The following is a 23,347-nucleotide window of genomic DNA, read 5'->3' on the forward strand; positions in this document are numbered from 1 at the left end:
TATATATATATATATATATATATATATATATATATATATATATATATATATATATATATATATATATATATATAAATTTACTTGTAAATATACATATATTTAAAATTAGAGTACATTAGGTGCATCTTAACATTATTTACTCCCCAAAATTTAAGTCTGCTAAATGTTAATAAAAATGTAATTGATGCGTTTTGCTACAGGACAAAGTTGGAAACTAGAAAAAGTGTAAGTTTATTTTACAAGTCATAATTTAGAACTGACATTTACTACTCAACGATGGAAGATATGTATATATAACAAACAGTGTCATGACGTGCTGTAGCAGTGCTATGTGTACAGCACGTGAAAAAGTTTGTTTTGCACGGCGTGGCATTTTCTCAACTAAGATTTAAACCGGAAGTGGTAGTAGATTTCCACCATTTCCGGTTTAAGGGGAGAGTTAGGGATGGGTATGAAATATATTTAGGGATGGGCACGAGAGAGTTCGAGCGAGTTTTCTTTGAAACTCGACTCAACTTGAAACAGACATCTGTGAGCTCGACTCGAGAACTCGGCTCGAAAAATTTCCACCAACTTGACTCAAATTCTGGTCGAGTTTCGAGTCGAGTCGAGCCAAAACAAGCCAAATCGAGTTAAATCCTGTATGTAGTTTCAAGTACCCTCATCTAGTATCCTACATAAACATGATACTACTACTACTACTACTACTACTACTACTTATTATTATTATTATTATTATTATTATTATTATTATTATTATTATTATTATTATTACGAGTATTATTGTAACAGCACGGTGTATAACCATGAAAGGTAGGCGACTTGTATCTGAATACTAACAAGTAATTGACTGGTGATCTTGGTCGTCGAGAAGTCTTCAGGGGGCAAGGAGGTTCACGAGGTTCTTGATTTCAGTGCCGAAGGGCAAGTATTCGGGCTCGAGGTAAAAATTTCTAAAAGTTATAGGGCGCCAAATATTGTTCAAAGGACACGGGTTTAGGATTGTCAACGGCTCGTCTCATTCACTATTGAGCCGAACCGAGAAGTGAGCCGAGACAATTGAGACTTTCACCCAACCAAACCGTCTCGAACTTACGGCTCACCCAAGCCAAACCCAACTGAGCTCATGGCTCTCCCAACCGAGCCGGTTAGAGCATTCGGCTCTGTTGTGCCGAGTCGAACCGAGCCGATAGATTGTTTCAACGTAGCTGACAGGAGCCGATGGATCACCTGAGCCCCGAGTCAGTTGCTCGTCCCAACCGAGCAAAGCCGGTTAACATCACTACCCAGGTTGGACTTATGCTTGGGCTCAAAAATTCAACCGTGCAGGTCACAGCCTTGATGGTGAAAACTACAGTATATACTTACATTCGTGGTCACAACATTTGAGCCTGTCTCATTATAAAAGTATATTGTTGTCTCGTTATCGAGACGAGATGCAAGTAGTTTCCCCTGTCGTGGGCAACACTATGGCTTTCGCTTTCCAGTCTAATCAGGCCATGATTTCAAAACGAGCAAAAACGAGCTGAACGAGCAAGCAATTTATCAAACTCGACTCGACTCGAGACTCGACCTCGAAAATAATGACTCGGCTCGGAACTCAACTCGAGAAAATTACCTTTGACTTGATTTGAAACTCGAGTTGAATTCGAGTCGAGTTTTAGCTCGACTCGTGCCCATCACTAAATACCGGGTGTTCAGAAAGTAACTATGCAGTGCATAATGAATATGTCACACAAGACGTTGGTCTTCAATCAAACCGGACCTGTGAACAAATACATATACCTCGTCTAATATGGTTCAAATATGAAATGAAATGAAAATTTTGAGTTTTACGTCCCACGGTTATGCCGGTTAGGCTAAAGGAGACGGTGATGATGAGTAATGAATGAAATGGTGGAATGAATAAAGTGGGAGGAAACGGGAGAACCCCGAGAAAACCCACGCACACGGTGTTTGTCCACCACAAAGTTCACTTGGCGGGAGCAGGGTTTGAACCCGAGACCCCTAACACCAGAGGTGAACGCTCTACCACAGAGCCACCGCGGCCCCATGGTTCAAATATGTTAAACAATGGGAAATGTTGTATTAGTAATTAACAATCATGTCAGTCATCACTTAGCACACAACAACATGGCACTGCATAGTTACTTTCTGAACACCCGGTATATTTGGGGGACGCTTAATCAATTGTGAGAAACCCACTTCTAAATATCTATCACACTTTTTCTTCTATAGTAATCAACGTTAAAACCGGAAATGGTTGGTTTATACTACTTCCGGTTTGATTGTCACCCCATCAGCGAACTTCATTCTTATCTTTAATTCTCTACATCCTTGTCAAAATTGATTCATCTAATAGTTATTGAGATATTTTGTCTTCTGGACTGACGAACACACCAAAAAGCAACATACTGTATAAAGACGTTTTGGTGAATCAAATACATTAGAAAATAATAGTAATGATGGAAAACTCTTTTATTTTATTTGTAGATGGGATGGTGCATTTAACAGAGTTTGAGTCTTATGATTTTTGAAAATCCTTTATGAACTATGTTCTGTGGAGAAAGACTGAATTAGGGATGCGCACTAGACGAGTCAACACAGAATTTTTCTGACAAAATTCGAGTCGAGACACAGCTCTTCCAATAGAGAAATATACATTTTTCGAGTCGAGACATCGCTTTTACAGCACATTTTCGAGACGAGGCAGCTTCAAATCTTGTCTCGTGCGCATCCCTAGACTGAATCATAGGAGTAAAAGCAATAGGTGTACAGTACGATATTGAGTTTTTTTTTTATATATATATATAATCTGGATCAGAATAATATAAACTAACTCAACATACCCTTATCTAACATGATTTATAATGAGTGTTCCACAAATAACGCAACTTTCAGGTGCATAATAAAATAACATACAAATTTATTCATGAAATTTACTAGTTAACAAATTTACATGTTTTTCCACTGTATGCTACCTGTGATTATGTATGAAATATATCACTCAGATGTCCTCCATGGACTCTGCAGGCATACTGTCATTCTTTTGATGAAATTTTCATAACAGTTCAGCATACTTGTACTTTTAGTTCTGAAATTACACATTAAATCTCGGCCTTGAGCTCTGGAAGTGATCGTAGTTTGTTGGCGTACGCACGAGATTTCAAATGACTCCACAGAAAGAAATTATCTGGTGTCAAATCACAAGATTTGGGTCTCCAATTCATGTCACTGTTAAGAGAAATCACCCGGCCAGGGAACCTCTCTCGTACCAACTCCATAAAGTTCCCTAACTAACTAACTAACTCTATGGCCTATGGAACCCAGAGATTCAATGCCGCGTTTACAAAATCTCTCCACTGACTTCTGTCCTTAGCTAACTGCATCCAGTTTCTACTTTGTATTCCTATCTCTGCGAGATCCATCTTAATATTGTCCTCCCATCTGCGCTTAGGTCTTCCTAATGGTCGTTTTCCGATTGGTCTTACAGTCAAGACTTTGAAAGCGTTTCCACTTTCTTTCATTCTAGCTACATGACCCGCCCACCTAAGCCTCCTAGACTTATATATATAAGTCTAATAGTTATTGAGATATTTTGTCTTCTGGACTGACGAACACACCAAAAAGCAACATACTGTATAAAGACGTTTTGGTGAATCAAATACATTAGAAAATAATAGTAATGATGGAAAACTCTTTTATTTTATTTGTAGACGTGTATATATATATATATATATATATATATATATATATATATATGTGTGTGTGTGTGTGTGTGTGCATGTATCTTTGGTAAATGTACCTTCCAGCACGAATCCCGATGAAGGCACACACTTTTCAGTACTGGCCCAGTTCCGTGAGTCAATTGTCAAGACATTATAATTAATATATAGCGAAAGCACTGGAACTCACTACTATTCAGTGTTCGAAGTGGGAAAAAAAGCAGAGACGGTATGTTTTATTACGATTTTGACTAGACATACTGTCTACCTAAATGTTGAAATACAGTGAAATATGTTCCCTAAAAGATTGCATGTCTATTTATATAACGACTAGAAACCATTGGAGAGCTTTTCTGTAGTTACAGGGAGGGCATGGAGAGATATTGATCCCCTGCAAACAACTCTCTGAAAAAAAAACTATCCCCTTCGAGTTTTATATTAACAATTTCCTGTGGGAAAGCTCCCGGACCGCCCCCCCTCGATTCAGTGGTATTTCAAATCCCTGGAAGATCCGTCCCTACAGCAGACAAACCCTAAATTCGTCCATGTTCAAAACATAACGTTTATATGCATTACGGCAAGAAGGCACACATACATAAGAAAGAAACAATTCAATATGGCACACCAAAATATAAACTAGATTAACTTCTTGGAAGACACCTCATTTTAAAAACAAAAAGAAGGAAAAATATAACAAAAATGTCGGCGTTGTCTCCTTAGAAATCATTTCTACATAAGAAATAAAATCGTTTTACGTGCAAAGCTATTCGTCAAATACTCTATAAAAATGCATTTATTAAAGGTATTTAGCATCTTCTCTCCAGTGACGGTATGTCTTGATCCATGAAAAATCAGAGGCGGTATGCCTTCATCAATGAAAAATCAGAGGCGGTATGGCATACCACCGCATACCGTCTCACTTCGACCACTGTTGCTGTTACCATGCAACATCCAAAGGATTTCTTGGACTGTAGCGCCAAGGAAATCGGTGTTTCTTTCTTCCATTGAGATTTTACACCTTTAGCTGCAGACTTAGATGCCAATCAATTATATCATTAACTATTGTCATTCTTATTTTAAGTTTTTATCAGAGTCCCATCGAGGCTAAGAGAGACGGTGGTAACAATGGTAATAATGGTGGTAATAATGAATGGTAATGGCGAAATGAAGAAAGTGGGACAAAACGAGACAACCCGAGAAAATCCATGCACACGGTAGTTGTCCACCACAAAGCTCATTTGACGGAGTTGGAATCTAATCGCAGATCCCACGCACCAAAGTTGTGAGGGCTCCTACCACCACGGACCCAAGTAATATCATGAAAATTTTTGTGGAGTAAAAAAAATATTAACGTAAAAAATTATGGGAATGATGAAAGATGGCTTATGAACTCGTGTTTCAGTTTAGTTTTTTATTGACTATAACATTAAAACAGGCCCTGGCGTTATAGTCCACAAAGAAAGAAAAAAAAAACTAAATGGTCAGACCGTTTTCTATTGGGTTATATGTAGTCGGGACATCATCTCCTATAACGAATACTTCTGACCTTTTTATATCGTATTTCGTTATTCTTAATTTAAATAGCTCCCAGTGATGCAGTTCAGTCAACACTAACATTTCTATACGTCCAGTGAGAATCAAACCCCGGACTTCACCCCTTAACCATTTGGCTCTCTCATCGCTGGTCTGTAGGCTATCGCACATGTGTTTGGTGCACGATGTCTCGACTTCGATTCCCAGTACGAGAGCATGCACTCGTATGCTGGAAAATTAGAATTTTAACAAATAGAAACGAAAGGCCTTATGCAGAGTCGTTCTGACGCGTGATTAGTGCTATACTAAAGAGTTCGACTAATATATGTTTCCTCCAGTAGTCAGGGCTTTAGTATGACGCTAATCATACTTCAAAATGACTTTGCAAAATGCGGGAAATGTTTCAGGTAAATATTCTAAATAAGTTATATATTTTTCCAAAATATTTGAATATTCTGCTGAACGTAAATAAATTGATAAGGAACATCTCTGCTACAGTGAATGAGTTGAACAAATATTACTTAGTTTTTCGTATGCTGTCGTTCCTCTCAATAAGCTCTTGACCAAATGCTAGTGTGTCTATCGAAGCGAGACGAAGTGTCGGTATTACTAACGGTAGCACATTGCCATCTGTGTAAAAAGAAAAACCGCAAGCTAAACAGTTACGAAGACATTATACTGTATATATTATTTCCTGTAGGATAGTTCACACACAAGGAAAAAAAGCCTATCTGGCCGTGATCTACCAATTAAAAAGTGAAAAAAAGAAAACATACAAGCTCTAACAATAACATCTTCGCTCATGCTTTACGACTTGGCTCGTTTCAATTCACTGACTAAACGTTTGTATGGTGTGGACGTTTTCTTTGCGAAGAAACAACTAAAGAAACAGAAAACAAGGAGTTATATGTAAAATAAAAACAGCTTGAATCCAGTGTATCAAAAGATTTTTTTTTCTTCTTCACAAGAAAACCTGACAAGTGTTCATAATAAAACATTCACGTCATTATTATGTTGAATTTCCAAGATTGTTTTTTCGCATAAATCATACGTATAGTATTAGATAAAACAGGCACTTTTCTCTACAAAATTCCCCCGCTCACAGTAGTTACGTCACAGAATTGAACCGTCTGTCAGTGTAGAATATACGAACAGTATGGTAAATACAGTAGTTGCATTTTGTCACATCGTTAGAAATATTTTGTGTTACTAAACTTACGTTAAATAGGGTGGTCTAAATGGGGGCCGCAGTATCTCAGTAGTAGAGCGTACAACTTTGGTACATGGGGTCCTTGATTCGATTCCAGCTCACGCCAAGTGAGCTTTGTGGTGGACAAACACCGTGCTCATGGTTTTCTCGGGGTTCTCCCGTTTCCGCCCACTTTCTCTATTCCACCATTTCCTTCATGTCTCATCATCACTGTCTCCTTTAGCCTAGCTAGCATAACCGAGGGACGTAAAACTTAAAGATTTCATTTTCCAAATACAAATGACTCGGACATGAAAAGCTCTATAACACAGGAATAGGGTTACCAGATTTCCTGTTTCTGCCCAGTATCACTCGTTTTCGATACTCTTTACTCTTTCCCCATTACCTTATTGTTAAAAACTCTTAAAAGAGCAAAGAATTTGTTCTTCTTTATATCCAAGAAACCAAAGAACAAATAGATAACTGTTATTTCTTTGGGTGTTGTGTATAGTTCATTTTAACCACTTCGTGTTTCTATTTCTTCTCAGCCCTTCCAGACATTGGTAACAGTAATGATAAGACCAGACTCGTGTACATTAATTCACGGCATCATCATCGCCATCATCATCATAGGTATTTTGCCATTATTGGCAGGTCACTTGCCGCAAGTATTTCATAAATTAATGTTTCAGGTCATCATCATCATAGGTATTTTGCCATTATTGGCAGGTCACTTGCCGCAAGTATTTCATAAATTAATGTTTCAGGTCATCATCATCATAGGTATTCTGCCATTATTGGCAGGTCACTTGCCGCAAGTATTTCATAAATTAATGTTTCAGGTCATCATCATCATAGGTATTCTGCCATTATTGGCAGGTCACTTGCCGCAAGTATTTCATAAATTAATGTTTCAGGTCATCATCATCATAGGTATTCTGCCATTATTGGCAGGTCACTTGCCGCGAGTATTTCATAAATTAATGTTTCAGGTCATCATCACCATAGGTATTCTGTCATTATTGGCAGGTCACTTGCCGCAAGTATTTCATAAAGTAATGTTTCAGGTCATCATCATCATAGGTATTTTGCCATTATTGGCAGGTCACTTGCCGCAAGTATTTCATAAATTAATGTTTCAGGTCATCATCATCATAGGTATTTTGCCATTATTGGCAGGTCACTTGCCGCAAGTATTTCATAAATTAATGTTTCAGGTCATCATCATCATAGGTATTTTGCCATTATTGGCAAGTTACTTCCCGCGAGTATTTCATAAATTATTGTTTCAGGTCATCATCACCATAGGTATTCTGTCATTATTGGCAGGTCACTTGCCGCAAGTATTTCATAAATTAATGTTTCAGGTCATCATCATCATAGGTATTTTGTCATTATTGGCAGGTCACTTGCCGCAAGTATTTCATAAAGTAATGTTTCAGGTCATCATCATCATAGGTATTTTGCCATTATTGGCAGGTCACTTGCCGCAAGTATTTCATAAATTAATGTTTCTGGTCATCATCATCATAGGTATTTTGCCATTATTGGCAGGTCACTTGCCGCGAGTATTTCATAAATTAATGTTTCAGGTCATCATCATCATAGGTATTTTGCCATTATTGGCAGCTCACTTGCCGCAAGTATTTCATCAATTAATGTTTCAGGTCATCATCATCATAGGTATTCTGTCATCATTGGCAGGTCACTTGCTGCAAGTATTTCATAAATTAAGGTTTCAGGTCATCATCATCATCATCATAGGTATTTTGCCATTATTGGCAGGCCAATTGCCGCAAGTATTTCATAAATTAATGTTTCAGGTCATCATCATCATAGGTATTCTGCTATTATTAGCAGGTCATTTGTCGTACGTATATCAGAAATTAATGTTTAAGTAATAATCGCAGCATAACATGATATATTTGGCCCGTATGTTTTCGTTAACTGTTAAGCCTTAGTTACAGAGGACTGTATTGAATAATTAATAGATATATATACCTAAAATGCCGTTGATCGTGCTCAAGTACACGGAAGATTTAGTACATCGGTAAAATAACCTGGCTGAACTAAATATTTTCCTGTTGCCCTTTTATCATTGTTTACAATCAGGAAAAAATATTCTTCTGTAATAATGTTTATTTACCATTCGTGAAATGATGTACTTGGTTACGAAAAAAATAATAGTCATAAAAAAAACCCTTTCTCTGTTGTAGTATCAAGCAAAGGATCTGTGAATTATAATAATCTTTCGTTGTTTTTTTTTTTTTTTTTTAAATAAATTTTCCCCACAGAGCTACAATAATTATAGCACTGTAACGTTTCCCTGATATAAAAATCATGGAACTGTCATGCATTGGTGATTTCCATGTGTTCTGAGATCATACGAAACAACAAGGAATTTCAAAATCCCTCCCATAAATAAAATGGTTGAGTTGTTCTATGTGTGTGTAGTATATATACACAGTATGTTCTGTGAAGCGTAAGTCATTCAACTTTGTTACGTAGATGCATAGGTAAGATTTGTTCAGTGTATTGCAGTTGTTGCATAAAACAGACAAAATAGGTGCTACATGCAGTTAGAGTCTTCTCAATGATGCAACGTACCTAAAGAGCATTTAACTTCACTCATGTATCGTAGCATATATTACTGACTAAAATATAAAGTTTAAATAATAGCTTAGAAACCAATTGTATTTGATTTTATAATTCTTATTTACTAATTCAGTGGTTATTCCTTATCAGAAGAGCTACTCTAATCATTGTATTAAAGAGGCGTGTGTCAGGTGTCATCCAACACAACGTACCAACAGATCTCATACATGTCCCAAAAATATCCACGTGGTTTTTCTTAGATTTTAATGTCGTGTGCCTGTCATGGGAATATTTGAATATCCTCAACTCATCTGATTACGCCGCAACGAGCCCAGAAGTGTCCCACAATTCCCGCAGAAAATCTTCCTCTCTGGGACATAAGTTGACATTTGGACTTTCGCAGGAAGTCTACTGGTAAATGGGTTGTCGGATTTACACCCGATATCTCGAATTTATCCTCCCTCTTCCAATGTCAGAAAGAAAGTAGAAATAGAGTGAATCCAGTATAAACAAAAAGAATCAACGAATCATATTTAAAAGACGAAAGTGGCTGTTTCGAATTTAAGAAGCCTAATCACTACGAAATTAAAATGCCGCTAATTTTAGAAAATTATCTGATATCTCCAAATAAATAAAAGATAATCAAAATGTGGAACAAGAATGCCCTAGACAATATTATTTTGTATGAGGTACCGTTATCACGAGTCACCTAGTAGCTTTTCGTTTGTACCAATTTATAAACGCGAAAATAAATGCCGATTTTCTAAAGGGCTCGAAATCGAAAGCAGATAAGCGAGTAGTGATAAGGATATATCTTGTAAAATAATATTGTCTAGCGAGCTCTTGTTCCACTTTTCGATTATATTTTATCTATTTGAAGATTTACATGATTATTGTAAAATTAGCGGTATTTTAATTTCGCCGTGATGGGACCTCTTAACTCCCTTTTCACCGTAAAGAACATATAAGACATTTAACTACAGAGTCAATCCATTCTAAGTGATCAAACATGTGTCACTCGACAATCTCCAAAAAATCTATTTTTCCCGTGAATGTTTAACCTATATTAGGGTACATCAAAACCACAATTAATTACATTTTACAACATCACATGGCGACACAACGACTTCCGCCATTTTGCGTTTTCTCGATTTAAGACATTTACGTTGTTTTGAATATATCAGCATGTATGTGTCCAACCAATTTGAAAATTGCTCGACATCTCCAACTCGTGTAGAGCTAAAACTTTTATCTCTTAACATTTTTGTTTAAAATCACTTGAAGGGGGTGAAATCAGGGTCTACAGTAGTAGCATTTTTGGACATTGAAGACATGTTTGGAGGAGTAAACAACTGACGTAGAGATCTGAATTTGTGTGTGCATGTTGTCCGGGGTCATAAGTTAATACACAAAAATTTACAGACCTGTAGCTGCTTCCAAATGCCTGAAAAAAATCGTAAAGTTTGGAAATTATGCCAATTTGAAACGTTTCACTGTCCAATATCTCCAATGGGCCTGAATGAAAAAATCTGAAATTTTGGAAATAGTTAGTCCGTTAGTATACCATAACACACAACAAATCGCGCTTTGTGTTTTTGAGCAGAAGGGGATCAAAGTATTAAGTAATGGCGTCATACTCTAGGAGGTGTTTTGCTCATAAATTCAACTGGAAGTTTGTTGTTGTGAAGTAAAACAAAGTAGGATGAATGGTTAGTCCAGTCAAAGCTCTCAAGCTCGTTTCTTTCCTCTAGTTGTAACACTGTCTTATCACACCCACAGGAGAACTGGTAGAGAATGTCTCTATCAGCAGAAGACGAGGAAAGTCAAAATTCACCCTTGACAAAATTCACAATTTTTTTCTCGATTACTTAGCGTGGATTGGTTCTACAGTTTAACTAGACATCCAAACTACAGAGTTACAGTTAGGGATCTCATACGCAAATGTGGGAGAAAGAAGGCGAAGAGAAGAGAAAACAATGCAGTTGATGGACAATATTGAAGTTGTTAACTTCTTTGCCAAGCAGAAGTGGTTAGCGAAGACAAGAAACTTTTCAATAAAATAAATATTATAAAGACGACGCCAATGGTGATTGGAACTGAATCAACTACCATTGTAGGCGTAGAGGTTGCAGAGGAGAAAGTAGAACAATGATATGTTTTCGACCTCTTCATAGATAATATTATAAGTTAACAAGAAATAAAAGCAAGGATAGAAAGGATGAAATGGAGTCTTGAGGAAGGAAAAATGTGAGTCCCTGAAGAAAGAGTGCACTAAATGTTTTCGTAGAAGAAGCTGAAATATAGATCTAACGAAACTCAACTGGAAGACTCGGAAGTTGGAGATGAAGATTGGAAGATTGGATTTGGTCATATATATATAAAGAGAGAAAAACACTGGTTAGAAGGCTGTTTGAAAATTAAACTACATTCTAAGAAATGATGGAAGTTACAGTAGCATGAAAAGAAAAGTGAAGAAGAAAATTACGATATCAAAGGAAGTGGTGCTTACCCGGAGGGTCATAGTAGTACAGGAAAACTTTTCAAGTTTGCGGAAATAACCTGTCAATGTTAAAAGAGTATTTATGATGATTTAACATTATAATAATGAAGCTGTGGCCCCGCGTAGCGTAGTCGCTAACGCTCCCGCCTTCGGTGCGAGCGGTCCCGGGTTCGATTCCCGGTGAAGTCACTTGGTCGAAAAAGTGTAACAGCCACCCTGAATGAGGTTTTCCTGGGTTTTCCTCATTCACACCAGGCAAATTGCCGGGGTGATACCTAACTTATAGGTCCCAAGCCGCTTCTTCCCTTCCCCCATCCTTTCTTCCTTCCCTTTCCCCGGATTGTGTGCTCGCCGAGGGACGTCATCCCTCAAATCGTGAAGGACTAAATGGCCTTAGATGCCGAAAGCCCAGAAAGCCCAGAGTTAGGAAAATATTACGAAATCAAACCCTGGCACAAAATCTTATACGTATATAAACCTGAATATATGTTTGTTTGTCTGCTATACTGTTCAAGTGGCGTGTTCAGAAGCCAAAGGAATGAAGTCTACTTTTGGTCATTCCGAACATATTTCGTCTTTAAGATGTCTATCTGAAGCTTCCTTCAGAGCTTAAAAGAGTCATAAGTTCCAGATATTTTAAATAGTTCTTATAGTGTAATAAGCAGTATATAAGCCATGTACGTAAGCATGACGTATAAATTTTAAATCACTTTTTCTGACAGCTTCGGTAATTTGACGTGATTCCCTCGTGCTCTGAACGTCCCAAATCCACATCGTTGAACAGTATGAAATGGATTTTGTAACATAGTCAACTGCGCCTTCATCATGTATCTCTGATTTTTTTTTTTAAAAAAAGGTTTCTCTTAAAGAGGAAAAGGGACGTTTAATAAAAAAAATATATGCGACAAATTACAATTTACCTCACGATCCTCTCAAGTTAGAGAGATGAATAGTTGAAGTAATTGGACGCATGTCCTAAAGGTTTCAAAAAAAATGCTTCTAAAGGAGGAAGAAAGAAAGAGAAGCAATTCCTATGTTATTTTAATTTACCATTCTGTAGTCATAAAATGGTAAAAAAAAAGAAAAAGAAAAAGAAAAAAGGAAATAATTGAACCATTTAGAAATAAACTTTTGAATTAGTACTTCGAGTGTTTTGGGATCTTACTCCTTACTACATTCAGAAAGGATTTTAAAGAATGCCACTCTTAGGAGTTTATGAGGTCTGCAAGTGGTCTTTTAACTCTTTACCTGCAGTAGTGATTACCTCATTACAGAAGTAAGAATTATAATCAATCTCAGTCATTAGGTGCAAAATTGAAACAATCATCTGAATTGTATTGCTCTTTGGGATTCGTGTGCAAAATTACAAATTTCTAAATGGAGTATTTTGCAAAGTATTCACCCTCATCAGTGTCACTAGTAGAACAAAATAGTTTTCTCTTGTAAATTTTTATATTTTTGTAATGGCTATGTGTATTACTCATTAATACATCTATGCAATACAACAATAATATCCAATACTTAAAACACGGTCATATGTTCATAAAACCCAAGTAAAGAGATTGAAAACATGAGATATCTCTAAATAATGAATAATCATCTTTTGTAATGGTTGGTTTCATAGTGTCGCATACGACACATGATTTTAAAAAGTCTCAATTTTCCACCAAACAATAGAACAGCTAAATAATCAACTCGTATTTATCCCCAACGATTTAACAAGATAAATCAATATGCATTATAATAAGATAACGCGTTAAAGAAAGACAAGTAGAATACTTAACGTAATCGTGTCATTTTTCGGGTTCCGCGATATTTTCTTCCCTCCAAATACACTATCTAGGACCAACAGAAAGCATTCTTGAATTATCAAGCTTCTATCAGATGCAGCGCCTACTCTGGCGACAAGGAACTGAAGCAAAATACGCGTGTCGTATGTGTAATGCTGTCGCTCTATCAGGACAAATAATGATAATTTTGAGTGTCGTATACGACACTCGAGGTGAATTAAATTTTACATGTTATGTTATGGAGATTCTGAAGCCTCTGACGATGGGTAGACATCCTTTTAAATACGCATCCTAAGTGATATTGATTCACCCTTGACATTCGTTAAGATTGAAAGTAAAAACATGTGGATCTGCGAAAGAGAACTAAGTAGCTTTTATACACATCAATGAAATCACTTTTCCTTCTGACGACTAGAACTTGTAAAAGAAGCATATTGATCTCGTATGTGAAAGGCTCTATTATACATATGTGACGTGACAATTCAATAGTGTTTTCACATCATTACTTACGTAACCTTAATCAATATTATGCAAATAAAACAAACAAATTTTGATTGGTAATGCATGCTATTTAAATATGTAATTGAGGATCCGTTTTAAGAAAACATTCAACAAGAGCTTCCAATTTGTGCACTCAGTAAATGAAAACGAAACTGAGAAATCAATGAAGCATGGTGAGTCTAACTGAAATTAAAAAGTGAGACTTGGAATGGGCTATCTTCACTCACAATGACAATGCAGATCATATTCTCATGTTCTTTAATTGTTGTAACAGGAGTAGTAATTGTAAAATCGTCGTACATTGCAACCTTGGCTTTTGTGATGAGATTAGGAAGTGATTTCTCTAACACAAATGTTCTTACAACATTATACACTGTCTATGTATATACTGTGTACTGTGTACTGTCAGAAGTTGAGCTGTGTTCAGGAAAAACTCAAAACTCTGGAGACAGCAGTTCTGAATTGCAAAGGGGTTCTTCTGTTATAGGACAACGCTAAGCCTCACGTGGCTAGGATGACCTGGGTCACAATTCTACGCCTTGGATGGGAAACACTATTGCATCCGCCATATTCCCTGGACTTTGCATCGTCCGATTATCACCTGTTCTATTCGTTAGACAGTCAGAGGTACATGATGAAAGCGCATCATGAGGTGCAAAATGCACTTGTTACGTTCTTCGCTTCAAGGCTCATCAAATTCTACCGCGATGGAATCCATGGCCTTCCAGAACGTTGGCAGAGTGTCGTCGATGCTGATGGGAATTATTTTTGATCTTCCAGGTACGTCTTAGGTGACATATCGATGTTCGAAGGTGGTGGGTGAAAAAGCGACAGAACTTCCTTGATTACCTTTATACAAAAACAGTAGCGATTCCTATTCCTTTTTATCGACTCTTTTCTTCCATTCTAGGTCAAATATTAAAAACGCTAAAACACATATTATTTAAATGAAAAGGACTAAATGCCGAACTTCATGTAATTTCACATTCATGTTGCAGCGTTTTGTAGATTATGTTTGGTGTGACAGGGCAAGACTCTCCACCGGCATAACAGCTTCATGTTTTTCTATTGATGGGAGTATACAATTAATATTATATATATATATGCATTCCTCAAAATGGAAGGGGTGCGGTAATTGCCCTCCATAAATGATGCCCCTGTAATCTTTTATGTCATTCTACACGCTAATCTATTATATAAATAGAGTAAAAGTGATACAGTCATCAACGCCCAGCCTGTCCATAGTACTATTACTATATAACTAAAAAGGTAAAATTTCTCGGAATAAAGGGATTCCGAGATATTGACATTTTCATATAATAATTGTACCGTTATCACAAGTCACCTAGTGGCTTTCCATTTTCAACTGTTTAGAAACGCGAAAATAAATGCCGATTTTCAAAGTGGTTCGAAATCGAAAGCAGGTAAGTGAGTCGTGATAACGGTATCTTATGCAAAATAATATTGTCTAGGGCGCTCTTGTTCCACATTTCGACTATCTTTTATCTATTTGAAGATATCACATAATTACTGTAAAATTAGCGGTATTTTAATTTCGCCGGGATGAAGACTCTTAATGTATTTAATGATATGGACACCTTATTATAATAAATGTAACCGTTATTTTCCTCTCTTCCACGTCGAATTTCCGAAAATCCTTGCATAGTGGCACTTTAAGTAACCAATCCTATGTCCTGTCCAAATTCCAATTTTCTAGCGTAAGCAGTTTGACCTAGGGGTTGATCAGTCAGTCAATCAATCTCAGTCACGACTTCTTTTTTATATAGAGAGAGACCAGTTTTTGACTAGCTTGGGACTTCGCCACCGCATTTGCTAGGCCTACGGCCTCGCACCTAATAATTAAGCCTTTGCTTCCGTTCTTCGCAAGCACGGCAAGAATACGTTTTTGGCATCATTCTTAGCGAAATTTTTAATTCCCTTTCCCCATTAGAATAACCATTTCAATCAAACTGCAATGATACTTAAAATCCTATCTCGGTCCAAGTGGAACTATGTTCAAAAATTCATATTAAATGGTTTGTTCTTTTTCTCCTGGTGATAAACTGACAACTTGGAAGTCATTTTTACACATTGAGAAAAAATATAAATTGTCCCCTTTCTCTTGTTAAAAGTGGAATTTGTGGAAACGCTGTGGCATATGTCCACTTCAGGGGCGGATCCAGGGTGGGGCGGTCGAGACGATCGCCCCCACACCAGAAGAGAAAGCTTTCTTATTTTATATATATAAATAGAATCCATCCCAAAGTTTGGAGCCCTTAAAAGTAGCAGTATGACAACCCATCGCTCCCCCCCCCCCCCCAGAAGTCGGTCCTGGATCCGCTCCTGGTCCACTTGTTCTGAATAAGAAGTTTATATACCAAGTTTCATGTCCCTAACATGCCTCTAATCTTAAGGGTTTTCGTATGCCATCTTGTTATAATAACTGCAAATCCCACTTTTTTCTTCCCGCCATTTTTCTTTATGGACATGTCAAGAAACGCTGAGAGAACGTCTTTAATTATTTTAAGTTAAAAGCGTAAATATCAATTTTCATGTGTCTAATCTTAAGGGATTTGGATTTATGTTGTCATCTTATTTAAAAAAAAATATAACCCAATCCTTCTTTCTTCCTTCCAGAGGAAATAGTAAAATAAAAACGATGAAACACGGTCTAATTATTTTAAATGTCCGGAAGTCCATATTGGTCTAGCAAATTTCGGAAGTCCGAATTTTTTCAGAATTTTTGATACATTTTCACATATTTAGTATTTGTTTTATAATTTGGTTACTGGTGAAAGGGGATTGGCTGTTGTAGGCTATGGTAGCCAATCAGGAATCAGGGGAATTTTTTCGCTGTCTCCTATATTAAATCTGTCACTACCTGTGTATTCATAGTGTCTGATGAAGCCAAAGTGAATAGTAGGCGAAACTGTTTACACGTTAATAATTTTGCGATAAACGTTATGTTTTGCACAACGAGTAGTTTAAATCAGATTTAAGTCTGTTAGAAGCAAAGCTTGTACGACGAAAAAAAAAATTTTTTGAAATTTGCCATGCGATTCGTTTTTTCTTCCCGTCTTTTTTCTTCCCTTCTAGGGAAACTATTTAAAAAAAAAACTCTGAAACACGTCTTTAATTATCTTAAATTAAAATTTTAAATAGCAAATTTAATCTCCCTAACTTTAATGGATTTCGCGATAAGGCCATCTTAATTTGAAATGAAATCTTTGAGTTTAATGTCCCATATTTATGTCCTTTCGGCTATGGGAGACGGATGATTAAGGTTAGTGTAAAGGGACAAGTTTTGCCGATAGATGTCACTACAGTCTTCGTATCTCTCCCATGTATTTTTTACATTTCATGAAAATTTACAATTTATTTTACAAATTTCAACGTAGAGATTTCAAATTCTTAGAGAAGGAACTTCATAACCTATTAAAGGGAACAATTCGTGCCGATTTTTTATTTAGAATTTTCTTCATTGTTGAAACAGTTCCATTGTTAAAGGTTTGGATATCCATTTCAACAATCAAGCCATTTCAACAATGAAGAAAATTCTAAATGAAAAATCGGCACGGATTAATAGGTTATGAAGTTCCTTCTCTAAGAATTTGAAGTCTCTACGTTGAAATTTGTAAAAGAAATTGTAAATTTTCATGAAAGGTACAAAATACATGGAAGAGATACGAAGATTGTACTGCCATCTATCGACAAAACTTGTCCCTTTAAACCAACCTTAAAGCAAGTGAATGATAATGGAAGAATTGGTGAAATAAGAATCTGGAAGGAAACAGGAGAATATCGAGGAAACCCACGGTCACGAGATGTCCACCACAAACTTACTTGACCGGGAATCGAACCAAGGACCCCCACCCTTTCTGTTCTACCCTCCTTTTTTTTTCTTTCCTTCTAGGTCAAATATAAAAATCACTGAAACCTGTATCTAACTACAGGGTGTCCAATATACAATGCAACCCGGAGTTTGGGATAGTAGAACTTATGAACCTGAAGTGATACACGAATGATGGTTATACCAAAATGGAGCGTTGTTCATGCATATATTTTTAAACTAGGAAGCAACGATTGAAGTACACTAGGAACCACACAGAGTTGCCAGATGTAACCGAAGGTGTAAATCAATTTTTTTTTTTTTTTTTTTTTTTTTTTGCAAAACATGTAAACTGAATCATAACTCATATGTATGGATGTTTTGTCGTTAATTTTCAGTTTGTTTAGTTGGAGTGGCTTGGAAACTATGGAGCAGAAAAAAGAATTTTTCATTATCACCAATAACCAATCGGATGAAGCCTCTGTAGGGTGGAACTAGGGAAATCGTAGTTTTCATAAATTAACACTCTGAATTGGCAACTTTGCTTGTGTTTCAGTGCATCTGACTACATTATGCAATTCCTGAAAACAATGAAAAACAAACTTTGAAATTATTATAATAAAACGTTTACTTACAGTACATGCATCCGGCAACACTGCTACTATCAGAAAAGAGTTACCATCTCTACAGCGTTCCCTGTTTTGATTCAAACACTGGTTCACACGTTTCATCAGGTTGGCAGCAACTTTACGAAGATTAGAACTGTTAATGTTCTCAATGGCACTGCGAATGTTCGTTTCCAGGTCTTGAATAGTTCGAGAATTGTTCTTGTATACCTCTTGCTTTAAATAGCTCCGTAGAAATGAATAGCAGTATGTACAGTATATTGAACATTGAAATGTATATTGGACACCCTGTATTTTAAATGAGAAGTGCATATATTGAATTTCTTGTCTCTAAGCTTCAGAGATTTCGAGACATGGGCGCTTTAAAATAACATTTTCCACTCTCTATTGGTTTGATTGGAATTTGGATTTTAGCGTGTTCATTACACCACCGAGGTTGTAGGAGACATGGATCTTCAGTTTAAGGTGGAATTGGAACCATCTTAATATGTTCAAATATCAAGATTCCTCTCACTGGAAATCTAATTCGAATTTTTTGGTTTATGTAAAATTAATTTTAAAAATACTCAAAAAGAAGTAATAATGTAATTATTTTGCCATTAATTTATTTAAATCTTAAAAATCGGTGACGCTGGATTTGTCATTTTATAATTATTCTTACAATGACAAAATTTGAAATCAGCAACCTCGAAAAACCTTCAATACTAATCTTTATTGAAATCAAATTATTTTTCATTGTAAGTCTGGCACATTGGACCCGCCATTTTTTTTTTTTTTTTTTTTTTAGGTTTTCTAAATAATAATATCAAAATCGAAATAAGCATTCTCAAAAGTCTCAGGGTTTTAAAATAATATAAAACTTTTGGCTTTATTTTTGACTTTTGGCTACGTTTTGGGTAATTGGAATTACTGTCTGCCGAGACCACGTGCTAACCACTAGACAAGCCCTCTATTGAAATATCCTGTGTATAAGAGTAGTAACATCGATTTTAAAATCTACATTTATTGTGAAGGTGCATAATTTTCTATACTGTTGTTATTTCGTACAATTAGTTCTGGTAAGGAATTTCATATTTTTTCCCCTCCCTAAGCCTTTTAACCAGACATTTATTATAATGAACTATGTATATTATCGCTTCCTTAACAGCTTAAGCGTAGCGAAAAAAATATTGCTTGACACGCCATTTCCTGTTTCAAAAAAAGAGGAACGAAGAAAATAAGGCGATTGAACCAAAAATAAAAGGTTATTGTCCTCAAAATATTGTAAGTGAAGGAGAAGAAATACTTAAGTATATAAATTTCAGTTTAAGAGCTTAATTTTGACTTTCTGCAAATTATTGTGTTTATTACTGAATCCTGAATCTTTGTTTCATCGTAGTGAAGCCCTTCTTTGTAGTTTATTGGAGAGCTCCCTCGTGGTTAAGCGGTTAGTGTACGCGTCTTTGGTATGGGAAACCCGGCTTCGATTCTCGACGGGAGCTCATGTGCTTTGGATTTCACGTTAATCAGTACGTCCACATTTCTTATAGCCTCGATGCTGAACGGGACGTTAAACTCAAAATCAACTCAACTCTAGTTTATTAGGTAAAGCGCCCCCTTTCAGTGCACGAAGTCCCTGGTTCGAGTCCAGGTAGGAATTAAACACGCTACAGTGGTTCTTATTCCTCTTCGGACTGCAGGTCTTGCCCTATTTAGCCTCGATACTGACAGAGGATGTGAATATAAACCAATCAATTATATTATGTTAACTATTAGACTGAAATGTTGGAAAAATATCTGGATAGTACAAGGTTTGCATTATATCTAGCAGTTCGTGTTTTTATTAAATAGTGATTAATTAAATAATTGAACTATGAGACGAGATCTATTGTTTAAAGTGTGATTTTGTAGTCAATTTGTTTACCAATAGTCTTCATGCGTCTATGTATTCATAACTGGCATTATTTCCGAAAGACTTCAATTTACACCGTAGGAGTTACAAAAATATTTCTTGGTCCACTCTTAACAAATTCTTACTTCTAAATCGTTTGATCACGTACTTGTGTTTTGTTGCAATTACCCCAGTTAGAAAGAATTATCACAGGCTATTTAATTTATTAAACATAAGAGGAATTTGGTTTATTAGTATGGTATTAACTTTCAATATCCAGATATGATTCTCTCTGACAGCAAATATAGCAAATACTATATTAATTTCTATTAACCTTGATTATAGGAACAAAATTCTGTGTGATTTAAATTAACTGTCAATGATATCCAAATTGATTTGTACGTACTTCTATATAAAAAGTCTGTTAGTAAACTTTTCTTCTAGTATTATAGGTTCTAAGGTTTGATCATGTCTACACAACATAACATGTTCGAGGGATACCTTTTGGACGTTCCACAGGTTCTATCACTCTTTGAGACACTCAGACTCGTAGTAGAGACTGCAAGAATAATGGGTATGTCCACAGGATTTTGCTTCGTTTTCAATAGGAAAGCCTGTTATGGAACAAAAATTGGATGTCCAAACGTCATCTTGTGGTTATGCATAAAAAAAGCCTAGAAATATATAACAAGAATCATTCAGGAATTTCCTTTCCAGGATGTAATCGGGCAACCAGTGCTAACGCTCTTGCCTTCGGTGCGAGTGGTCCCGGGTTTGATTCCCAGCGGGGGCACTCGGTAGAAAAGGTGTAAAAAGCTTTTTCAGGCCAGCCATGAATGAGCTGAATGAGGTTTTCCTGGTTTTTCCTCATTCACACCAGGCAAATGCCGAGGTGGTACCTGACTTATAGGTCCCAGGCCGCTTCCTTTGTTCCCGAATCCTTTGTTTCTTCCCTTTCCCTGAATAATGTGCTCGCCGAGGGACGTCACATCCCTCATACGTGACGGGCTAAATGGCTCTAGATGCCGAAAGGCCAGAAATCTAAATCCTAAATCGGGCACCCAGGTGTATTGTCCCTTGAACGTCTGAGTGATATCTCTGTGCTCTGTAGGTTCCGGTATTTCTGGTCATAGATTCATGAAATAACATAATTGATTCTGCATTAGAAGGGAATTGGAGAACAAGTACCGTTTGCTCCAGGAAGTTGACAACCGAATTATACAAATCATATACAGTATCTAAAGAAAAAAAAATATTCCCGTATGTTGGTAATTCGTTTACAAACATATACGTAGCACAGCGTAAGCTATGGCTTCACTTCCGGTTACGTCTAAAAATAATAATTGTGAAAACTAATGTGTATGGCATACATGACAAAACTGACACTAGTTTACAGGTCTTCGTTGGCTTATCACTAGAGTCTATAGGGCTAGAGTATTTAAAAATCTATCACATTTTCTGTGGGTTGTTATTACTTCAGATGAATCAAATATACACCGATTTTTGGAAATTTATGCAATAAACATGCAGTTTAATATGTGAAATTAAAACATTAGAAAGAAATAGCACTCACCTGAAGTTGCCATTATGGCCATAATTTCACCCCCGAAGACTTCAAAGTTGATACCATGAAGCAGACGTCGGGAATTTCTTCCGTACCTCTCCAGGTCCAACCCTCTGACCTGTAGATGCGGGTGCTTTAATATGGCACCATCAGGTTCCCCTTGGATAAGAGGATGAAACCCATCTTTAGGAAAGTATTTATCATTCAATAGAGCCGTATCACGTGCGTATAGTTGCGTTGGTGTTTTGGACCTACGCGACGCGACCGACACGTGAGAACCAGCCTTCGACCTCGGTCGATGGCCTGGATCAGGTGGATGGTCCGGATGATAGGCTGCAGGTCGAAGATCATGAATACTTCTTCGTGTAGCTTCATCTCGATAATACGCCTCGTGAGACAATAAATTAGCTTCACTACTACTTTTAACACGTCCCCACCAAGCGTCCCTAGGTTGCCCCCCCGGAGGACCACCACCATGATGCATTGCTTGGGTCCTGAAATCAGGATCACTTTTAGAACGAAGGTACCTTCCACGTCTATGAAGATACGGTGAACCGTCGTCACTGGAGTCGTAACCACTAGACCCATCTCTAGGTCCTCTAGAGGGCGGAAACACTCTCGGAAGACCAAACTTAAGATACGTGTACATATTGGATCCCAATTCGGACTTGGGACCGTAGCGCGGATGACTCAGTATGGATTGTACTGTCGACTCGCGCAGTTGAAAGTTTCCATATGGCAATGGTGATTTCTCGCTGCTACCAAGTGCAGAGTCCGTGAAGTCGGAGTTGAGGTTCTGGCGGTAGATCGACCAAGCGTGTAAGTCTTCAGATGCCCCTGGTCGTCCTTCCCTGTGGTCACTCACTGTGCTCGGCGGCACAGAATACCGCCTCTCCATAGTGCTCATCTCCCACATATCATGCAACCTAAAATTGGACAGAAAAACAAACCGTTACTAATAGTGCAGTACTAACATAATTACGTTCGATAACAAAAAAATAAATAATAATTTGCTACAGTTAATTTATCACAATTAGATAGGCTACGCATACATATACAGTTTTGCATTTTGCCGTATATAAATATATTTTTTCGTTCAAGCTCTAATATTTCCTTAAATTGGATTGATACAATTCACATTACTGTTTGCAAAGTATAAGGATCAGAGGTTTCATGTTATATCAGAAATATTTTTATTTATTTATTTTTAAAATCTTCCTTTATCAGTGTTTCCAGGGCGTTTAAGAAAACTGAAACGTCAATTTTGAGCGGAAATTAGGTAAGGGAAGTAAGTGCTTCAAATACTGGTCTGGACTTTTGATTTCATAGTAACTAAATTAAAGTAGAATTTTATATCTGTACTCAACAGTACCAACGTAATTAGAAGGCTGCAAATAGAAAGATAGTGTCGAATACAGGGTGTCCTAGTATTCTTTCTCTGATTACAAACATTCATAAGGCATAAAAATATGACACATAGACAAATACTATTTATCATGAATTGCGTGTAACATATTCAGGTTTTTATGTGTACATATAATAAATAAATACGTGTGATCCTTTCGTTGCCCGAAGGATATCCAGGCGATATTCCAATTCCACTAATGTGTTGGTCAACATTACGT

General features: G+C 36.7%; 1 protein-coding gene across 1 annotated transcript in view; it reads right to left on the minus strand.

Annotated features, from left to right (window-relative positions):
* LOC145672977 (ATP-binding cassette sub-family G member 8) overlaps nucleotides 1-23,347 on the minus strand; it is a 164,778-nt gene that overhangs the window by 45,557 nt on the left and 95,874 nt on the right. Inside the window, exon 2 of the mRNA XM_081742258.1 lies at nucleotides 21,732-22,648. Within this exon, the coding sequence (XP_081598384.1) occupies nucleotides 21,732-22,638 (907 nt within the window). The 5' untranslated portion in view covers nucleotides 22,639-22,648. The remainder of the gene's footprint in view (nucleotides 1-21,731; nucleotides 22,649-23,347) is intronic.

This window comes from Thermobia domestica, chromosome 16 (genome assembly GCF_964235325.1).
Source record: "Thermobia domestica chromosome 16, izTheDome1.hap1.1, whole genome shotgun sequence".
Taxonomy (NCBI): domain Eukaryota; kingdom Metazoa; phylum Arthropoda; class Insecta; order Zygentoma; family Lepismatidae; genus Thermobia; species Thermobia domestica.